The sequence below is a fragment of the Tinamus guttatus genome, unplaced genomic scaffold, assembly GCF_059628265.1.
Source record: "Tinamus guttatus ecotype Peru unplaced genomic scaffold, ASM5962826v1 Tinamus_guttatus_pri_ptg000052l, whole genome shotgun sequence".
In the NCBI taxonomy this organism is placed as follows: domain Eukaryota; kingdom Metazoa; phylum Chordata; class Aves; order Tinamiformes; family Tinamidae; genus Tinamus; species Tinamus guttatus.
The window spans coordinates 8144306-8165375 of record NW_028288586.1 but is presented as its reverse complement, the minus strand read 5'-3'; the positions used below and the strand labels follow the sequence as shown (position 1 = coordinate 8165375).

The 21070-nt window shown below is 42.8% G+C and overlaps 1 protein-coding gene across 5 annotated transcripts in view; it reads left to right on the top strand.

The window, feature by feature from the left end:
• Positions 1-16369, top strand: part of PPP2R2C (protein phosphatase 2 regulatory subunit Bgamma) — a 174489-nt gene extending 158120 nt beyond the window's left edge. For all 5 annotated transcript variants that reach the window (XM_088540017.1, XM_088540018.1, XM_088540019.1 and 2 more), the window contains 3 exons: positions 4110-4279; positions 7922-8013; positions 16029-16369. In XM_088540017.1, coding sequence (XP_088396143.1) covers positions 4110-4279; positions 7922-8013; positions 16029-16320 — 554 coding nt within the window. In that variant the 3' untranslated portion in view covers positions 16321-16369. The remainder of the gene's footprint in view (positions 1-4109; positions 4280-7921; positions 8014-16028) is intronic.
• The last annotated feature ends 4701 nt before the right edge of the window (positions 16370-21070 follow it).

The window sequence follows — 21070 nt, the reverse complement described above, 5'->3', positions numbered from 1 at the left end:
TAAAAAGAAAAATTCTTGTCTTGCCCTTCCCTGGCTCTGGCGTCCACAGCCAACCCCTCCACAGGGATCCTGCTCGCCCTTCTAGCCGTTCGTAGCTTCAACAAGAACTGGAGATCTTTCTGCAGCCAGCAGCTGTTCTTGGAAGAGAAGAGAGCTGTCGTTTTCATGGGGCCCAATTTCTGAGAACTTCACTCTAAGTAACAGTCTTGAAAATGAAGTCGCTGTTATCTTTCCAATATCTACAGTGCATTTCGTTGCTGACAGGAGTAGTCAGCAATGAGGAGACATGCCCAATTTCACTTTTTCATCTAGTTGTTTCTGAATGTTGTAGAAACAGATGCTTTCAGGGCAGGATATCAGCTATTAACAACATCACCTAGAAAAATGTTTCAAAGGTTTTCTTAAACAGAAAGGAAGTAGCCTCAGAAGAAATTTTGTTTTTCAGTTATGAGGAATGACTTTTTAGGCAGTTTATAAGCTCATCCTATGAGTAATGAAAATTCTTTACAGCTTTGTGAACTTCCTTTCGTCTTAGAGGTTTTTGCTTTTTCCTTCTTTTCAGAGAAGCACATGTTCTGCAATACATGTAAACATGAGTCATCTTGAGTTTTCTTTTAAAATCCAGTTGGCTCTGTAACAGCAAAATGTTGTTTTTATCTATAGTTTTGCTTTTGGTCTGCAGAAACAGAAATTCCAAGGTTTCTGTCTTTGTGCCTTAGGAGCATGCAGTTATCATGAAGAGCTCAGGATATGATAACAATTTTTTGTCAAAGCTTATACTTTCAGTCTCTGCTTTGAAAAACAATGAAACATTTGTATGACTGATTGTAGTTGACATTTCTTTTATCTCATCAATCCATTATTCACTTACAAAATCCTGTAGAAAATAAAAAGTAGTTTCAGATAAAATTTTCGTTGTATTGCGTACATAGCTTTTCTAACACCTGCGCCGCATTATCTGCGAGATTGTTATTGCTTTCTCTTTAAATAGATCATTCTTTTTGCTTTGAAAAACATTATTCATGTTTGTACTTTGAACCATCTGCTTTGCAGCAATGCTCTGAGGAGTTTGTGTTTTATTTCATCAAATCAAAAGTAACAGAAAGTAATAGAAACATGGGAGTAAATGTTGAAAATACATGGCCAAGGTCCTTTGAAGTAATGCATGCTGAAATATCATGAATATTCCTTGTTGAGATGATTTTGAGAGGAATATAGGATTACTTGTTTTATATTAGATTGTGATATTGCACCCACTCTATGAAATATTTTTAGCTTTTTTTTTGAAGTTCTCCTATGCCAAAATTTATTCCCTTGAATGGTTACGGCCCAGTCCAGCAACCAAAATAATAGTTTTCAGTGATACTGCAGTCTAGAAATCCCAGTAACTCCCTCAAAAATGTGTACCTAGGAAATAGGTTCAGCAAAACAAAGAGCAAAAAGCCTTTGGTGGGATCATGTTCGATTGGTGGTGGTTGTTGAGGGTTGGGTAACTCCTAGAATATCATTTAGTTACTATCGACTTGTTATTTTTCAGAGGAATGTGCCCAATGCTCTGTGATATGTCTTTCTCCTAGCTCCTTGATATCCCTCTCTAATCTGACACAATCATGTCAGATTGAGAAAATTTGAGAAAAATACTGTTTTCCACTGAAAGGCTGCTAGTGATATGAAAGAGGGAGGCAGTATCAGAAGGGTATTTCCTAGGACATCCCCTTTCCCCTGTAGTTTGTGTACGCGGGGCCTCTCCGTGTCCCTTCCTGCGGAGCGAGGAGCAGGAGCGGTGTCTTCCCGGGAGGCTCTGCTGCAGGGCTGGCTCTGCTCGGAGATGCGCTTGACTTTGCTCCATGGTGCCACAGCATTTCTGTGTTCCCGTTGGCAAAGCCGTATCTAAGTCTGAGCAGTGTCACATGAAAAATATGCCTCGGCGCTTGCGGTTCGTATGTTCTGTAGCTTGCAGCTAGGCAGATAGTTTTATATCTTTTATCTAATTAGCGTTGAAAAGGTTTTCAGAAACAATAATAATGGAAGTTAATACCACTTTTCATTGCCAAAGATATTTATTAAGAAGTTAATCAAGAAATTAATAGAGGAGTACAATAGAGTTTATAATTGAATCTCAGCAAAATTCTGTGTCCAGATTCTAGTCTAATGGGATCTATTCAGATATATATATAAAAGTAAAATAGATTTAGAGTCTCCTATATCTTTGGTGCTGATTGTCCTGTGGCATAAGAGTCAAGTGGTAAGTCTAAACTATAATGGGCAGAAATTCTGTTTTCTGAGCTTGTCGATAAATCCGATTTTGTTAGCTGGCTTCAAAATATGTGTGGAAATAAAACGAACTGTGAGCTATTCCTATATCTTCTCCTATCAGCTTGAAAAGGCCAGGCTTGGATTTGTGTTGTTTGCCTGAACAAAAATCAATGTTATATCACCGTCAGTACTGTTCTATCTCCAGTTATCTAACTTCCATTAGCCAAACTGAATTAGGATTATGCCTTTTTGCAGTGTACACATACCATTACATTAACGCTGCAACCAGCAATAGCTAAGAGCCTAGGATAGCAGATCTCACCCTCATTTCCTCAGGCCAATGCCTCAGGAAATGCCTAGTTGTTCAGGCATATGGTGCTGGTGGCTAAGCTGGGAGTCACTCCTCTTTTTTCTATAGCAATTTTTCTGGTTGCCTGTGCTGAGCTATTTGCAAAAAATTGCAGCTACTGAATTTGCTGCCAGTGCCTTTCTTTCAGCAGCTTAATTAATGTAAAATCTCCAGTGCTCCCTGTGGTAAGCACAGGGAGCGTTAAATAGTGCAGATAAGGGATGAAATGTTTAATCTCATTAGTGGTCATCCTAACAAAACACAGAGCATCCAGTACTAATATTGCTGCTCTTCTAGTCATTGGGAGTTTGATTAGCCTTGCAGTGCCTTGTGTTTGGAATAACCAAGAAACTTTATCTCAGCTGTAAATGAAGGGGTAGTGCAGTGGGTTTCCTTTCTCGTTCTTGATTCAAATAGCAACTTCACATCATAATAAGGAGGATGAAGTTCTTGCCAGCCAAGTAGATGATAGTTTGGACAGATTAAAGGAAAGAGGTATGAGAAATGATAATTGCTTCGTGCTCATCAGACTTCCATTGAACATCTGACAGGATAATTACAAAATATCTGCTTTGCAGAATGTCTAGGTAAATTTTTAAAGAGTTATTTAAAGTTTTTCGTTTACAGTCTGTGTAAAAAGAAAAGTTATTCCTCCTTTTTGAAGTAGTTCATTACCATTTAGATGTGTTATACTTGTTCAAATACAGAGCTTATTCTCATGTGCATGCCTGGCTGCATTTCACCCCCAAAGAAAATTACCCATAATTTTTTGCATTACCCTTCATGCTTCACCCACCTACTTGCCCTTACTGTTCGGCAGAACATTATTTCACCTGATGGAAATTCGAACCTTGTTGCTTTCAACAGTCTGAATCACATAGATAAATGAATTAAGAGAAAAATATTTCAGAGGACTACTCAAAAACCTCCGTTTTTACCGTCATCAAGAAGTTGTTCTATTTACTACACCTTTCTATGTCTCAGCAAATAGTTTCTCTTCACTCGCTTTTAAAACTTGGAAATGACAACCACCAAATTCTCAATTTCCAAAGAATATTCTAGACATAGAACCCTTCTGTGATTCCTCCAATTAAGTGTGAACCATCAGATATATATATGTAGTTGAATAGCGATGACCAATTTGCTAGCTAGAAAGCCCTGTATGGACGTGCTCTAAGCCATATTTCATGATCCTTTGCCTTTTCAGGATGTGTAATACACAGAAAAGTTAATAGTGAATATAGTGAGCTCAGTGCTTCCTAGAAGGGTCAGCAGTCTCTCATGGACTAAATAGTTCATGTTTCCAGCTAGTAAGTCACTCTCCTCTGCTCGTGTTTTAGGAAAAAGTTAATTGCAGTTTGCAGCTTCTCCACAAAATTCACGTTCAGTCCTAGCTGCCCTCGGACAGGGCTGGAAAGCCGCGGCCTGGCCAGCTGCAGGTGTGTCATGAAGCACTGCTTTTGCAGAACTCTAATTTCTTTCTCGCTTCTTTTTCTTTCAACAGTTTATGAAGAACCAGAAGACCCCAGTAACAGATCATTTTTTTCAGAAATTATCTCTTCAGTGTCAGATGTCAAGTTCAGCCACAGTGGTAGATACATGCTGACGAGAGATTACCTCACTGTCAAAGTTTGGGATCTGAACATGGAAACCAAGCCCGTAGAAACGTACCAGGTAGGCATCTCTCCCTTCTTGACCAGCAGCAATAATAGGTCATCTCACTATTCAAAAATTAAATGGTTCTCTGATGTTCTTGTAGCTTGTTCTGAGAAGACAGTTCAGAGTAGAACCCTTGTAGTGGCATCTAGTAGTATCCACTGAAAGAGGATGTTCAGAATTAGTACATTGAAAAAACAAACCACCACCACCAAAAAAAAAAAAAAAAAAAAAAAAGGAAAGGATTTTGTCCTCTCTTTCTAACTGCTGGATTTTTGCCATCATGATTTGGGAACTTATTTTAAAACTTCCTCCATACAGAAGAGATTATTGTTAAGCCCTCACACCACCGCTGACACAGCAGTCTGTGAATGCCAGACAGACGCATCTGGTTGCCTGAATTCACTGGGATATTATGCAGACAAAATGCCACTGGCTCCTGCCAGCACTGAATTTGTGCTCGTGACATCTGCTCTGTTTGGCAGGAGAGGTTTGAGCTTTCATTTTTTTGACTCTGACTTGAAGAGGAAAATTATGTCTGTGACGCAAAAAAATGTTTGTTATGAAAATCTAATGAGAAAAAGCTGTTCAGCTACGTACAGAAGAACATGCAAAATAGGAAAAATAACATTCATCTGGCTCATACTGCTTATACAGAGACAATCCTAGAGAAATATTGGAATAATCCATTTTCTGTCCCTGCGGTCTACATAGGGGCAGGTGAGGTAATTCACAGTAACTGTGTTTATGATTCTTTCTTTTTTTAACAGCACATGCTGTGAGTTTGGTAGTGTGACTTGTCAAAGCAATCAAAATTTGACATCAGTATTGCTGGAGGTGTTTATTAGCTCTAACTGTGCAAACAAAGTGGGCCCTCGGTGCTGTCCATTGCATCATCTATTACCCTTCAGTGGATACTGTGTAATATAAATCCTTGGAAGTCTGAGTCTGTGTGCCTTTAAAAATACAGAATTGTTTCTGTTCTGAAAATGACAGTTCTATTAGTAGTACAGTAGTATTAGATGTGTTTCTTAGAAATTTTGATGTGCTGCAAAGTGACCAGGGAATGGAGAGATTGTGTTTTACATACTAGAATCATATCTCAGATTTTAGGAACTTGGGTAATATATTATTTTATACTTATGCTAATGGAGTGAGCAGCTTTCTCCCTGGAGAGACATAGCTGATCAAGCCAACCTGTTTGTCTTGATTTTGACATCTACTTTTATTTCTCATCTATGTAGCTTCCAGTCAAGCTGGCTACCTTTAAATCAGTCTGACACCCAACAATGGGGCCAATTAAAAAGTTATATTTCTCCACACTGAGGTGTGGAAAACGTGTATAATTTTTCAGGACTGACTATTGCAATCAGAAGCCTATAAAAATAACAACCCCAGGCAAATTTAGGTGTTCTTGCTGCTTTGCCTTAACTTGTGGATTGCGTTTATTTCTCAAATACTTATCCAGGACCTTGCAAAGAGCACTAACAGCTCAGAAAAGAAGACTCTAGAAGTCAGTCAGAGGCCTTAGCAGGGCGGTATCACAGGAGGACTGGCTCGCCAGTACAAGAGGGATGTGGAGCTGCTGGAGAGAGTCCAGTGCAGGGCCACAAGGATGATCAGGGGCCTGGAACATCTGCCCTATGAGGAGAGGCTGAGGGAGCTGGGCCTGTTCAGCCTGGAGAAGAGAAGGCTGAGAGGGGATCTGATCAGTGTCTATCAGTACCTCAAGGGAGGCAGTGAGGAGGATGGTGCTGGCCTCTTTTTAGTGGTGGCCGCCAACAGGACTAGAGGAAACGGAAGCAAACTGAAGCATCAAAAGTTCCACAGGAACTTCAGGAAAAATTTCTTAACAGTGAGGATGACAGAGCACTGGAACAGGCTGCCCAGAGAGGTTGTGGAGTCTCCTTCCTTCTCTGGAGATCTTCAAAACCCGCTTGGACACAGTCCTGTGCCACGTGCTCTAGGTGACCCTGCGTGTGCAGGGGGTTGGACTAGATGATCTCTAGAGGTCCCTTCCAACCTTGAGGATTCTATGATTAGGATTCGCACAGTCCTACTCCTCTAAACAACCTTAGTTTTTTTGAAAGCGCAGAACAGTTTTGTTTCTTAAGAAAGACAAAGTGGTTTAAATTGCACTTTAACAAAATTCTCATAAAAGTATCTGCAAAAGCACCAGAAACATCAAACAAATCTAAGATTTTCAGAGTTATATCACCACATAATCAGGATGTTGTGTATAAATTAGCTTATAAATTAGTTTATACCAAACTGTTAGATAAATCAGTAAAGCTCGTGTTTATTTAGAGCTATTCATTATAGCTTTCCAAATTCAAAGAGTAATAGTAAAAGCATCAGTCCCCTGTGTGACCAAAACATAGATATGAAACATAAAACCCATAAGAATAACTCATAACTAAATAAAATTCTCATTTCATGCACTGCATGATAGCCACATAGATGTTGTCTAACACAAATTCATGAAGGGGATCATAATAGGAGATTTCCCCAAAGGCTTTAAAAGAGAGCAGAGGCACTACTTCATTATCAGGATACTATTTAGTGCCATAAAAAAAATGTATTCCTCATGCACTTCCTTATCAGTGTTGTGGCCAAATGGATGCTATTGCATCCAGCAGCTGTTGGAGCCTTGCTGAAACACGTTAGCTGCTGGCAGTGATTCAACAGCCTCGCATAAAATAAAAAAAGGCAGAGCACCTTGCGCTGGGCAGCCCGCAAGAGCAGCAGAGCGGCACGGCCGGAGCCTGCGCTGGCCGGTGCCGAGGCAGCCCTGCCCGGCGGGAGGCTCCTTCCCTTGCTGCCCACACGAATCACCCCGGCGGAATCGCCAGCAGCAAGCACACGGGAACAAGTCTGTAGCTGGGAACAGCTGGATTCGCTTTGGCAAGGCGCATGTGTCGTTTATTGGGCTACTGTGTCATCTATCGACACAATTGCTGACTCTAACTATTCCCAGTGAAATGGCTCCCCATATAGTCTTAACACTGTGTTATTCTGGAGCACAAAATGACTGGGTAATTCCATGAAGGAACGGCCTAACACAGTGCAATGCTGTGAGAAGGTGATTACCTAGGATTACCCATGTGATTACCTAGGAATGAATTTGGTTGAAATTGCGATGTTATTTGTGTATCATGAGAACAATATTTACAGACAACGCACAAGTTTTTTCTCCCTCAATCTGTAGTGGCAGATGAACATAAAATATTATTTATTTTCCTCTATTTAGTTTCTCATATTCTCATATTCACTCTGAGGGTCTGAATGTGGTCAAGTGTAGTAATCAGATGGCCAAGACAAGGAGCAGCCTGGTTGTCCATGGCAATAGTGAAAGACAGCAGATGGTGTGTAAAGAAAAAAGAGCTGAGGCTTTGGAGAAATCCATAAGAAAAGAGAGAGGAACCACAGCAAACTATCTGGCAAGGACCGCAGGCACAGCTCGAGCTGAGGAGCTGGGCACGCTTCTGAAGAGGGCACATGCAGCAGTGGTCCAAGGTTCCTGGAGTGCACAAAGGCTCTGCAAAGGTGCCAGTCCGTGCAGTTTTGCAAAAGTGAACACGGGAGATAACGCAGAGTCAGGGGCTGACTGTGCAGCTTTGTTTTGTTTCAAAAATAACAGCAGTGTTTTCTCTACAACAGGTCCATGATTACCTTAGGAGCAAGCTGTGTTCCCTCTATGAGAATGACTGCATCTTTGACAAGTTTGAATGTGCATGGAATGGATCCGACAGGTAATCCAGCCAGATGTCCGTCGCTGTTTCGGTTTTGCTGTAGAGCTCCAAGCATTAACCAGGATTATTTTGAATATCAAGTTACATCTCTATGTATCAGTGCACAGACTTTCAAAAGGTGCTCTGCCATTGATGTAGCTGTGTCTCTGATCTCCTCAGCTTGTGCCTTGTTAACCTTGGGGGAAAAAAAACGTCAAATTCTGTCCATTTTCACCAAAACTAAGATCAGGCTGCAATAATTAAAAAAAAAAAATGACTAGCTTGCACAGCGCCCCCAGCCCCTTGGGGAAGCTTCTCTGGTGCCATGGTTGCTTGTGCTGACTCCTCAGAAAGCCAGTTCAAATACTGGAAGCCGCGAGAGAAAGGGAGAAAGAAGAGGTGTCACAGGGATCCGCAGATTCTCTACAAACCACTGCTGCCTTTTATGCTGCATATTTCTTATTTAGTTTAAATGCTTCCCGAGAAGCATATGTTTATGGGTGCACCTCTCACGTGGCCTGTAATTCCATAGCTCCAGCTTCATAGCTGCAGAGCAAACCAGGATATGATGGTGGCTTATAACAGTGTAACTCATCACTGTACTATGGCAGCTAATATGCTCTTTGCCAAATTAATGTAATTAATACTAGTGTCTGCTGGATAAAAAATATGGTTATAATGAATACCTCCTGCTCTTCCCTTAGACAGAATTCATGCTGGCTTAAATGGCAGTTTCTAGTGATAGCTCCCCCTCTCAGAGCAGCCCCTTTCTATATTCACTCAGGTCCCTGGGGTTTCTGGGCATGTTCTTGCTGGATATTTTCATGAATAATGTTGACACAACAAGTCAGAGAGAGAAAGGATGAGATTTGTTAAGACTATAATATTAGCAAATAGTGTCAGTATTTAGAGAAATAGAGACATTGTGCAGGAAGAACTGAGCAGCCTAGAGGACTGGAATAATAAAATAAAAGGGATGAAGTTCAGGAGTATAATGCCAGGTGTTGGTTTTATTTATTTATTTATTTACTTTCCCTAAAGAAAGCATTAGTCCTTGCAAACAGCCCACAAGCCATTCACGTGCTAGGCGGCTGTGAAGGGGATGAGCAGGAGGAACGCGGAGGAGAGCACCCGCGGCAGCGCCGAGCGGCACGCGGCGGCTCCAGGCTCCGCAGGGGCTGGGAGCCCACGGGCAGGAGCTGCCGCTGGGAGCTGGGGCTGTGCTCGTTTGGGAGGGACAGTCCAGCTCATTGCACGTGAGAGCAGCCTGTCCCCCTGAACGGGGAAGGGCTGCGCGCTGTGCTGCATCTGGAGAGGCAACTGTGCTCCGTGAGTGGGCGAGAGGCACGTTCAGCAAGGGGACGTACACTGCCCTATCGAAAGACCTCTGGACTATTGTCATATATTTGTGGTCTGTCTTCTTCAAGGCAGATGAAACACACAGGTGCACTGAAGGCAAATGAGCTAATTGGGCAAGTGGGCAGATGCTCCAAAGAGTTGAGTTTATTTTGAGCAGCCTAGCAGAAGAGAAGCCACACTTATATTGGCTTCTAATAAGAAGCTCAAGGAGGTGCACGTAGGCAGGAAGCAGAGCTAGCTAAGCTAAATGCTTGTGATAATGGCACCAGAGCAAATATAGGCACCAAGTGACAACTTAGCTGGAAATTAAAACTTGCCTGGGAGCGAGGGGCAGTTTGTAGCTATTGGAACAGCTTTGTGGAGCAGTTTTCCGAACCAAAATAGTGAAGATGTTAAAAGCCTAGTTACTTGAAGGATGGTGCTCATAAATTTTGTGAAAAAAGTTGTATGAAACATTGCTTGAAAAGCCGAGTGACTAAACTTGGTAGTGTGGAACAGGGTCTCTTCCAGTCCTGTAGTCACAAATGCAGATGGAAGTATAGAAAAAGCCTTGCCTTCTCAGTGGAGAGCTTCTTGCTTTAGTAAGAACCAAAACATTTTCTTTTAATGATATTCAAGGCAAGTTATATCCTTCTGTGATCTCTTATCTCTGAGCAGTGTCCCCCAGCGGTCAGGACTGGGTCCGGTCTTGTTCATCGAGACCTGGATGAAGGGGGCAGTGCCTTCCCAGCCACTCAAAACTTCCCAGCAGAGGACTCAAAACTGGGATGAGTGGCTGGTGCTCCCAAGGGCTGTGCTGCCATTCAGAGGCTGCAGGGATGGGCAGAGAGGATCCTCATGAAGTTCAAGGGCAACTACAAGGGCCTGCATCTAGGGAGGAATAACCCTATGTTGAGGGAGGTGATCCTGCCCCTCTATCAGCCCTGGTGAGGCCGTGCCTGGGGCCCTGTGTCCAGTTCTGGGCTCCCAATACAAGAGTGACATAGAGCTACTGGAGAGAGTCCAGTGTTTCAGGTCTTTTCAAACCATTTTTGTTCCTCCTTCCTGGGAATTCCCAATGGCCTGTACAGGATGGGCAGCCACATGTTCACAGGCTGAGAGTCTTTTGTCCATGCCAGAGAAGGGCTGCCATCCTCGTTAGTGAAGGGGGCCCACGGTCTGAGCAGTGGTGCTCACTATCAGGGCGATAGGGAGCGAGTGCAATATTGTAGTGAATACTTGACAGATCGGGAAGATCAATGTAGTGAGTAGTCATTAAGTGGGTGCATCCCACTGTAAGGGTTTAATTTATTGGACTGCCTCAGCGTTGTAGGGTTGTTCGTCTTGCACAATTACCAATGCCATCACTAAACACAATACACTGCTCTCGATTTTAAGAAACCCTTGAGTAGAGTAGCTGGCAACATCTGACAGAAGATAACAGCTTTAATTGTTTCTTTTTACGAGTTAAGTGTATCAGCACAGATGTTCATCTTTCTTTTAAGGAGAGAAAATACATATTCACTCTTCTGAGCTCCTTGCTTCTGTGTACAACAAGTATTTTACTGTTTCCTATGCATATACACATATGTACACATTTTAACTGAGGTACCAGTATCGTCTCTTAAAGAACAGTTCATTTGGATATTAGGGTCACTTAATCTGGTTCTTTTTATTTTATATATATACATATATATATATATATATATATATATATATATATATGGGTTTTTTAAAGGACTACTGTAAAAGGTAAGCAATGCCTATAGCCATGGTACTCTTAAAAGATTTTATAATATATATAGTGTTAATACATATACATAATAGTAATAATCACCATTCTAAACTTTTTGTGTTTATTCTTTGCAGACTTTAAAACTACAATGATGAGCTAAAATGACAGGATTTTTCAGTTAAAAGAATGTTTTTTATTTAGGTGAAAATATATTTTGCAGCAATTTTTGTCATTATTAAGGAATTAATCCAGGATAATGACAGAACCTAATGGTGAGGCTGTTTACAAAAAAAAAAAGAAAAAAAAAATCAATGTATATGAGCTCTGATTAGAACGTGATTGATGCTCAGTTACTCCAATGAAGAGGAACTAATACAATCAGACAGACCCGATCTCATTTGCTGAAGGAAACATTAATCATTCAGAACATGGGCAAAAAGAGTGGCCAGTGGAGGAAGTCAAGCAGAGGTCTCCAAGTAATTCAAACAGATGAGCACATTTGTATCTGTAGTTGAGTATATTACACTGAAATGCTGCCATCTGTATTATGTATGTGTTGTGCTTACATGGCTATGTAGATATACACTAATTTCCTTTAATTGTCTCATTCTGCTCTACAGTGTAATCTTTCAATAATGACCTGCAGGATACTTTCTTCCTCCTGCTGTCAGCCATTGCCAAATTTTATTTCAGCATTATCACAAAAATAACACTTTTCGAGCTGTTTATCTGTGAATTACAGGAGATGCCAGTAAAAGAAAAAAAATAGTGCAGAATGTACTACATGGTAGTGAATACCTTAATTACTGTTGTTTTTTTATAAAGAATGCGAGTAAATAGGCGCAGGAAGACCCCCTTTACAGAGGCTTCTGAATACCCTCATGGTAAGTGATGGGCCGTAGGCCGATGAGGGAAGTCACACACAAGTGTTCAGTCAGTCCTTGCCCTCTGAACTGTCACTCACGGCGCCGAGCAGCCGTCAGCCTCCCTTCTAACCAAGCAGAGCTGGCAGGTCCCGGCGAACAAACCCCGAGCAGCCTGTTCCTGCCTGGCAGCTGCTCCGTCCTGGCGAGCCGGAGACCGTCGTTTCCTTATCTAGGCTCCACACGTCACGTATGAGCTTGGAAGGATGACCAGGGCTGGCCTGTTCTGCTTTCCAGCCCATCGCAGCCACCTGTACCTGACGGCCACAACCCCAGCGTGGTGGCTTCTGTACCAGTGCGATCCTCCCGAGGATCAAACTCCGGCCTGGGGCAGAGGGAGGCACTTGCTTCACGTGGCACAGAATAAAGCAAAAATGGCCGTTAATGGATCTAACGGCATAACAGTGAAAGGAAACCTGCCTGCACCACTGCTGCTTCCTTCCTTTTTGTCTTAATAACTGTAATTTTTTATTCCTGTGAAAAAAGATTTTCCTGGAACCAAGCCTTGCTTCTCATAAGGTCAGCTGGCTCGTTTGGTCCTTGTGTGTTGGTCCCAGAAGACTGTAAACATATTAATCTGGTATTGAAGTCTTGCAAATGTAGGGCTCAGGCTGTAACTGGGGAAGTGGTTTCAGAGCAAAGAAGTTGTCCCTTTTTCCTTGTAGGCAGCCCGCATGGAACATTAGCAGCATGTCATGGTAAAATCTGGAGGCGAGGACTCATGAAAGATGCTACAAGTATCTCCTCCCTCCCACATGCTCGAATTCAGTGTCACTTTTGTGTTGCTTCAGCAAATTTCGATATGCTGCCACGTTTGCAGTGAAGTTTATCCAGTTTAGCAGGGCTGGTTTAGTTTTTCTGTCATCGTTAAGCCCAGAATGTGCTGGTTCTTTAAGCCTGCCCAGCCGATGTCCCACCATCCATACTGGGGCAATGGCAAAAGAGGAAACCCCAGCATGAGCTGGATTTTGAGGACAAGAGAAATGTGCAGCTGAAAACAGTGTTCTATGCAGCTAGGAGGAAGAGTTTGGCCTAGAGTTAGTCCAAAACTGGCTTTAGAAGCCAGTGCAGAGCCAGCACGGGTTGTTTTGTACGCAGGCATTAATTGCAGTTGATATCCCCATAGCTTCAAGGCAACTCCTGTCGCCTGACTTGAGCAATTCTGTTATGAACTGTTCATGTGCAAGGATGGCTGCAAGAGGACAACAGATTTAAGAGGTTCTCTTGCAATGAAGAAATCAGAATAATTATTGCAATGAGAAAGAGTGATACCAATTCTTACTGACTGATACACTTGATGAAATCTCAGTACCTAAGTGCTATGGTGGAAGAAAATATCAGCACAGATAAAGTGCAGATAAAGTGATAAAGTCCTAGTCAGATGGCCCTGAGGTTGGTGAAACAGGAAATTTGTTGACCTTTGTACAGCAGTAGAACTTTATAGAGAGGAAAGCAACATGCTGAGTATTTCATTGCTCAGATTTTGCAAAATAAAATGTTAGTGCAGTGAGTCATGGTCAAAACAAGCTATTCAGAGCCAGATGTTTTAAGGTATGAGAAGCTTAAAGATGCTGAAGGCATCAGTAGCTGTTAGCGTGCTTTTGTAGACCCCAGGAGATTTGTAACCATCTCCTTACCCAGTCTACACAGATTTAAAACTTTGGCCTTAAATTAAACATTAATGGTGTTATTCAATATGAAACTGTTATTGATGGGTAAACAAGTGCTCTTTTTATTTTGAGTGTTATTCCTACAATGTAGGAATTGTAAATAGACAGAAGGAGGAGTTAAATCTTCTGGTGATTCAGAACCGATCTCTCCTGCTGCAATGAGCTCTAGTTCCAGGGAATTTGCAGAGAGGTCATTAAGCTCTGTGTTGTGATTGACCAAATCAGAAGCAAATTACGCACACGGCTGCATGTAGAAGCACCTTTTACGGCCCTTGACAAGAAGAAAAGTTCCTGCGAAGCAAACAACCTGCAGTGCATTTTCCTCCCTGCACCCTGGGGAGAGCTGGTGGCTTTATGTGACCAGCCAAGCCTTGCACATCTCGTGACATCTGGACATCTCTGGGGCCACAAACTACATAAATCCCAGCCAGTTTCAAGGAATCTGTCATCTATATGTGATGCGAGAGGACATCTGCCCATCAGGTCACTCGTTCAGCAACATTATCAGCCCAAAGGGGAAGGCGAGGAGGGAAGCCTGCGGTCTCCGAGGGCTGAGCAGGTTGTCTGTGAGAGGAGCAGGAGCGGTGAAAGCGAGCAGTAAGACCTCAAGAAAAAATGAAGGGTAAGAGGGAGAGAAAAAAGGAGAAAAATGGAAAAGACAGAGTGAAGCAAAAGAGAGCACAGCTAGGGGCAACACTTGGTGAGCGGGAGACAGAAGCTGTGGGAATATTTTGGAAATTCACGGAGTAGCTTAGCTGGAAGTAGGAAGGGGAAGGAAGGAGAAGGTGTGGAGGAAGAAAAGGGAAGAAAAAACAAAACAAAACAAAAACTGCATAGAAAGTCTGGTAAAGACAAAATCACGAGGTTGGAGAGGAACTACCTTTTTCCCTCCTGAGCCAGCCTTGACAGCAGGGATGCTGGGCAGGCACTTGTAACAGTGCTGTGCAGGGAAAACCATATAGAAATACTGAGAAGACACTTTCTATATTTAGCTACAACCTTTATTCTATTATGTATGTAACAAGAGAAGAAAAAAAAAACCTTACTTCAGGCATGCATTGCTGTGCATTATATTTTCCTGAATAGGAATAAATAGCAGGCTTACATTTAGTTCTCCCTTATTATTTTAAGCACCAGGTAAGGTTATAATCCATCTGTGCTTGTGACCTTGAACAAGAATGGGCAGTTTCTCATTTACATAATGCTATTTTTACGGAGCCATTAAACTGCCGAAGAACAGGAACGGCGTGAAAAGTAGTCATCTACGTATGTTAAAACAAAATGAAAAAAACCCTGCAGAAAATCCAACTAAAGAAAAAAGACCTCTAAAATATGTGAGTTCGAGAAATTAAAAAGCAAACGACCTGTGAAGGTAGCTTTAGTACAAAGCAGGGCAAGCAAAGCCCCATAGAAAGGATCTTTACAGACACTTACCTCTGTCCCAGCCCCACACTGCTCTGCAGCCCATGATCCATGGAGCCCATCACCACAACCTGCTGCAGAATTCTGCCTGCAGGGAAAAGCACAGCACCGTGCTGGCCTGCTAGGATCACAAACTGCATGTGTTAGCGCCGAGATATGAAATACCCTCCACTTCTTCATGTTGTAACCATTACAGCAGGAGTCCTAACGACGGGACACGGCGATTTGGAAGGAACGAGATGTTGGAATTACTGCTGTTTATTCAGCTCCTGAAATGGGCGCTAATCTTGATCAATAGGCCCTCTGCTGCTTCTGGGATACGTTTTATCAAGCTGCTATACTGGCGTTTTACTGTTTTCCACCTTTTTATTTGTTTTTTGAAGGCTGCTGCCTCATGGCATAGTAACAGGCAAGCAGAGGCTTTGCAGAGGGGTGATAAAGGAAGCAGGACTGGTGCTTCTGTGCTGTCCTGGGCAGAGGGCACTTGCTCGCCAGACCCCGAATAGGGGAAGGCTCTGGAGAAAGAAGATAAAAGCAAAAAAACAAAGGAAACCCTTAAATCCCCATGCTTGTGAGACAATAACAGTGTGGTGGAGGGTAATAAAAGGACCTTATTAAACATGTTGCATTTATTCAGTTGCCAGTGTCATGTTGTCAGGGTCCCGACTTGTGATTTTCTTTATTTTGCAAATGCTGCGAGATGCCTGTTTTGGGATAGCTGCACATTCCACTAAATACTGTAGCAGGCAAGGGGAGAACAGTAGGAAAAAAGAACTATTCCCTTTAGAGAGCACTGGAGAAAATCCTACTTTTTACCTGCTTGCCAGTGGCTACCAGAAGACCTCCTAGTCCAAGTTAAAGCTCTCGTGCTGATCCCCTCCCGTTAGCAGACTTCACGCAACCTGCCATTTAATTTTGTCCTTGCTTTCTGTCTCCCTGTGTCCGCAGCGTGATAATGACAGGCGCCTACAACAACTTCTTCCGAATGTTTGACCGGAATACCAAGCGGGACGTGACCTTGGAGGCGTCCCGCGAGAGCAGCAAGCCCCGAGCTATCCTTAAACCGCGGCGAGTCTGTGTCGGAGGCAAGCGGAGGAAAGACGACATCAGCGTTGACAGTTTGGACTTTACGAAGAAGATCTTGCACACGGCGTGGCACCCCACCGAGAACATCATTGCTATAGCAGCGACAAACAATCTGTACATATTTCAGGATAAAGTGAACTCAGAGATGCACTAGGTTTATCAATATCCCTCCAATTTACAAACCAGCCTCTTGAGAGTTGTAGAAGGATGCGATCTTCACAAAAAATGCGGCTTCTCTGGTGGAATTTGTAGGCTGCATCCTTCCAGCCCTCGGCCTGCATTAGCCTTGGTGGCAAGCCGAGTATTTTGCATCACCACAACCGTACGAGCAGAGGGCATGACTGCGAGTGCGGTGCTGCGCTCTGTGCCGGCTCCGTAGGCTCCAGGGGGATCCGGCTGGGAAGTCCCGGGAGGGCTGAGCCCTTCTGAGGGCCTCGTGTCTCACAAGGCGCCAGGGGGCCGCGCGTCTTGCAGGCCACAGCATTTACCACATTGTTAGAGCTTTTTGCCTCAGTCTCTTGATTTTTATTTTTTTTGAATAATGTTTTCCCTGTGTTTAATCAAGCCAAACCTATCTGTGAGGGAATAAGTAGCCACCCCCGGTTATGTCACATGCCACATCAGAAGGGCCTCTCACAGCTCTAAGACAGGACACAAAATTCCAGCCCTTGGTCCTGCTGAAAACTGCCCCACCTCACCTGTCCCATGCCCTCCTCACAACTTTGTACTGCAGTTTTCTGAGTGAAGAGGTGGCAAACTGATGTTTGTTACATCTTAGTTTATTGTACGAAGTTCATTCTCCAGGTATCTTTGCTCTGGTTAAAACAACCAGTAACTTCATCATGTGGAGGACAGATTAAATACTTGGCCTGGCTGTGTCACCACTCCTGGCTGCTCACATACAACAGCTGGTTAAACACTTATCCCCACTGGCATTTTGGGGCTGGAGGTCTCGTTGTCGTAGGTGAACTACTGTCTGGAAGGGCAAGTGTTGGCCTCAAAGGGAGCAAAGTTAAGTCACTGCTCAGAAAATCCTTCGTTTGGTTGTATGTTTATGTATGTAAGTTAGGCAAAGTTTGGAGGATTAAATTATTCTTGGAAAAATCAGAAGAAAAAAAACCCAAACCAAACAAACCGTCTTCCACATAAATACATTTAGACTTCTCTCCATTTTCAAATGAATGGCGATGGAAGTGGAAAATGAAAATACATGCATTTGCTGTACCTCACATAGGAAGCATATGGGTATGGTATACTAGGCAGGAAGTACTTGATCCAGGGAGAAAAAATATCAGAAATAAATTCTAAAAAAAGTCTGTCCACAACCATCTGATATTGCTCGCAGAAAAATTAATATCCCAAAGTATTTGTTCCCAAATGATGAATAAAAAGAGCACAATTCAGATGACCTGTTAATCAGCCCTTATTAAAACTCCTCAGAAAAATAATCTTTAAGCCATTATGCACCAGTTTATTTGGTAAGTGGAGAATGTACTGGTAAATGGATCTGCATGCTTTTATATTTTGGTTTGGGGGAAAGGGTGGGTGAAAAATCTGCTTACAAGAACTAAAAAAAACAAAGCCTAAAGCTCTTTTATATTAAATCTTAACACAACACATGAAATCTGTACGTTTGAAGTTTTCTAGATCAATGCTGTATATTTTGTGTGTAGAAGCACAAACGCATGTGCATCAGTTTCCAGCCATACTAAACAAACACATATGGTATGAAATGTGTAGGTTAATTTTAAAGAGAATGAGGAATGTTTGTTTATAAGATACTGTGTGCTCTAGAAAGCATGGACAGTATTATATGTACATATTTATTCTAATGAAATTTAACAAAATTGCTTTTTTTTTTCCTTGTAAAAAGGTTTAAGAATGTGGTAAACTGTATAGAAATCTTGTTAATGCCAAACTACTGCTTAAAGGATGTCATACAATTTCTTTGACTTTTGGCCTCTTCCATTAACCTTTGCAGCTCAAAAAAAAAATTAAAAAGAAAAAAAAAAGCTCTCAGCTCATATTGGCATTTACAGCTAGAAGTACTGTAAAACATATATTTAGCTTTTAACATTCTCAAGTAAGATTCTATAGATAACTTATTATAAAGCAGATCTTAATACAACATTTTTTGTTTTAATTTTGAGTACCTTACTATGTTTCAGCTTTGGGTACCAAAAAAATCGTGATTAAATTAAATAAATAAATATATCTTTGGAGCTTTATAAAACTATTGAAATGCCCAACCAAAATACCATGAAGTGATTATAGAGGAAATAAATAGAAATCTTTCAAAGACCAGTATTCCAGTCCTGTCTTTGACATCACTACTAGAGTTCCGTTTCCTGGTCTTCTTGAATGTATGGGAAGTTAACATCGTCATTGTGGACGTTTCCAACTTTTTTTCTCTTTTTAGTTTGAGCTTTCAGTGGCGTAGAGTAAGTGATGGTAAAGTTGGTAAATCTGATTGTTTTGAAAGCTGTTGTTCATGGCTGCATTCTTTGTGTTGCACAAATTAGCTAACTGTTGTTGAATAAAAATATAAATATGTTAATACCAGCTTTTTCAATAAAATTACAACAAAAAAAGAAGGCATAAGTAAATGACTTTGAGGCATGGCTTATTTTGAGGCTAGATGTGAAAGAGCTGTTCAGCTACTGTTACAGCAGAGCAGGATCTGGGGCAGGGCTGCTTGGGGTGACCCGGCGGCACGCAGCACTCCTGCGCTCGGGCCCTGCGCCCGCGACCCTGCGTCCCCAAGAGCTGCTTCTCCTCTGCTCCGCATTTCGTGGCTTTGGAAGACCGAATCCTCCATCTCCGTTTCCTACTGCGAGTAAAGCAGCTGCCCTTCCTGCGTCGTCTTGATGCCTGCCCCAAACACCAGGCCTTGCTTTTGAAGCTCGGTCTGAGGCAGCTGCCTATATGCTCTGTACAGAGCCCCGGCGCTCCAGGAAACCTGTGGGCATCAGCACATATGAGCTAGCTCACTGAAAGCGCTAAATCCTTTTTTTTGGATGCAGACCAGAATAAATTTGCTTCAGCTGTTGGATGAGGCAGTATATTGCTTTGCACAGCTCACCCAGAGCTAACATGCCATTTTTCTCCCCTTTCCCTTTGTGGGAAGGCACAATCAAGCCCACTCATTTAAATGGATAGGCCTAGGCACTGGAGAGATAAAACCCATTTGAAAAAAAAAAAAAAAAACACATCAAGCCGTGTGCCATTTACGAAGGTAACCTGGTTTTTAGTTTCTCTTTTCATGCCTACATGCCCAGCAGTAGGAGCATAACCAGATGGCTGACTCTTGCTCTTGCAAGCATATTCAGTAGCTGCACATGGTGGTTTAACTCTTTATGGGTTGGAGGGTCGAAGAAAATGTTGGGATGAGCCACCTGCTTCTCTTGTTTGCAGCCAACACATCTTGCTTTCAGGCAGAGAGCTGAGTCTTTTGAATCCTTCCAAAGTTCTAGTTATTAATCCCTAGCAAGAGGGCAAGCGTAAGGATTGTTCACCTTCTACGTCCTGTTTTCAGTAACTTTATTCTCATCAATTTGCTCCCACTCCCAATAGTAAGCCAATTTCATTTGCAGTCTTCTCAGCAAATTGCGTTAAATATAAAATTAGAGCGTAAACTCACAAATCTTCTCATGTGGTGGAACCTCAGTAGGCAAGGGGATTAGTGGAGGGGGTAGAGGTTGCAAAACTGGGCCTCATTTTATAAGATGCTCAAGACAGGGCACGTTTCCTTTGCTTAGCGAAGCCAGGAGCAGCTCCTGCTGTTTTGCACATGGTAGTTTGCCAGGCATACAGAAAAGACTTGTTTTCAGTGTGCGCCATGAAAAAGCTTTTTATTAGAAGGGAGTGTTTTCTTCTCTCTGTAGCTGGACTAGAATCACAATTTTATTCGGTGACAGGGAGCATGACCCTTTAGGCACTTAGAGAGCCAGAGTCTGGCCTGTGATGCAAGGAATTTCATGCAAAGCACCTGACAGGAAACTGAGCTACAAATGCTCCCATCAATACAGCTCAGTCAGTTCAATGGGCAATATAGCAAAAAAAAAAAAAAAGATTGCATTAAAAAATTATTTTAATTACCATGCTGATTTTATACATTTTCTTGTTTATTGCAAGCTTGTTGTAAAACTAGCAAGAACTTGTCTCCACAGAGGAGCTGTTGCTTGCAGCAAGTTTATGCACACCTCAGCTTGCCTCATGGACGGGGTGGGCGGACGGGGCCGTTTCAGTTATGGCTCCTGCCGTCCCTGCTGGCGCCTCTCCGCGCGCGCAGCGGCAGCCGCGCTGCTCACAGCCATGGACCGGGGCTGTGGCAGCCCCGCGTTGACGCGGCCGCAGCCATTGCCCCCATCAGTATTTTTGAAGTTTAACCTGCACGGCGAACGACTTGCTTTAGAACAGAATGAGGGGTGAGTCGCGCTGTCCTACACTGCCGGCGCCCACACTTTTTGTGTACAAGCAGGGCTCAGCTATGCTGCTTCTCACAATACTGGGCAGTTTCAGCCCGTTACTGAGATTACAGATACTGCTCGTGAGCTTCCTGTTTGCCTCAACTGGCCAGGAATCCAGCGCTACCTTTACCTCCAATATCCCTCCACCTCATCCTATGACTTTGCCAGTTTTCCTGCTAGTCCCTGCCTGGGGCACATGCAGGGACCAGTGGCCATCAAGAGCAACCGAATGTCCCCACAGGACGTGACACGGGCACCTCTGCCCGCTGCAGGGGCAACCGCGAGTGCCCCGTCCTCCCAGTCCCACAAAGGGCCATTGGCCAGCACTGCCCATCTCAGGTGGAAGGTTCACGGGGTCTGAGAGATTGTAACTTAGCACTGCAGATGCAGTAAGAAAGCAGTTCATCTGTGTAAATTTTCAATTAAATGGACCAA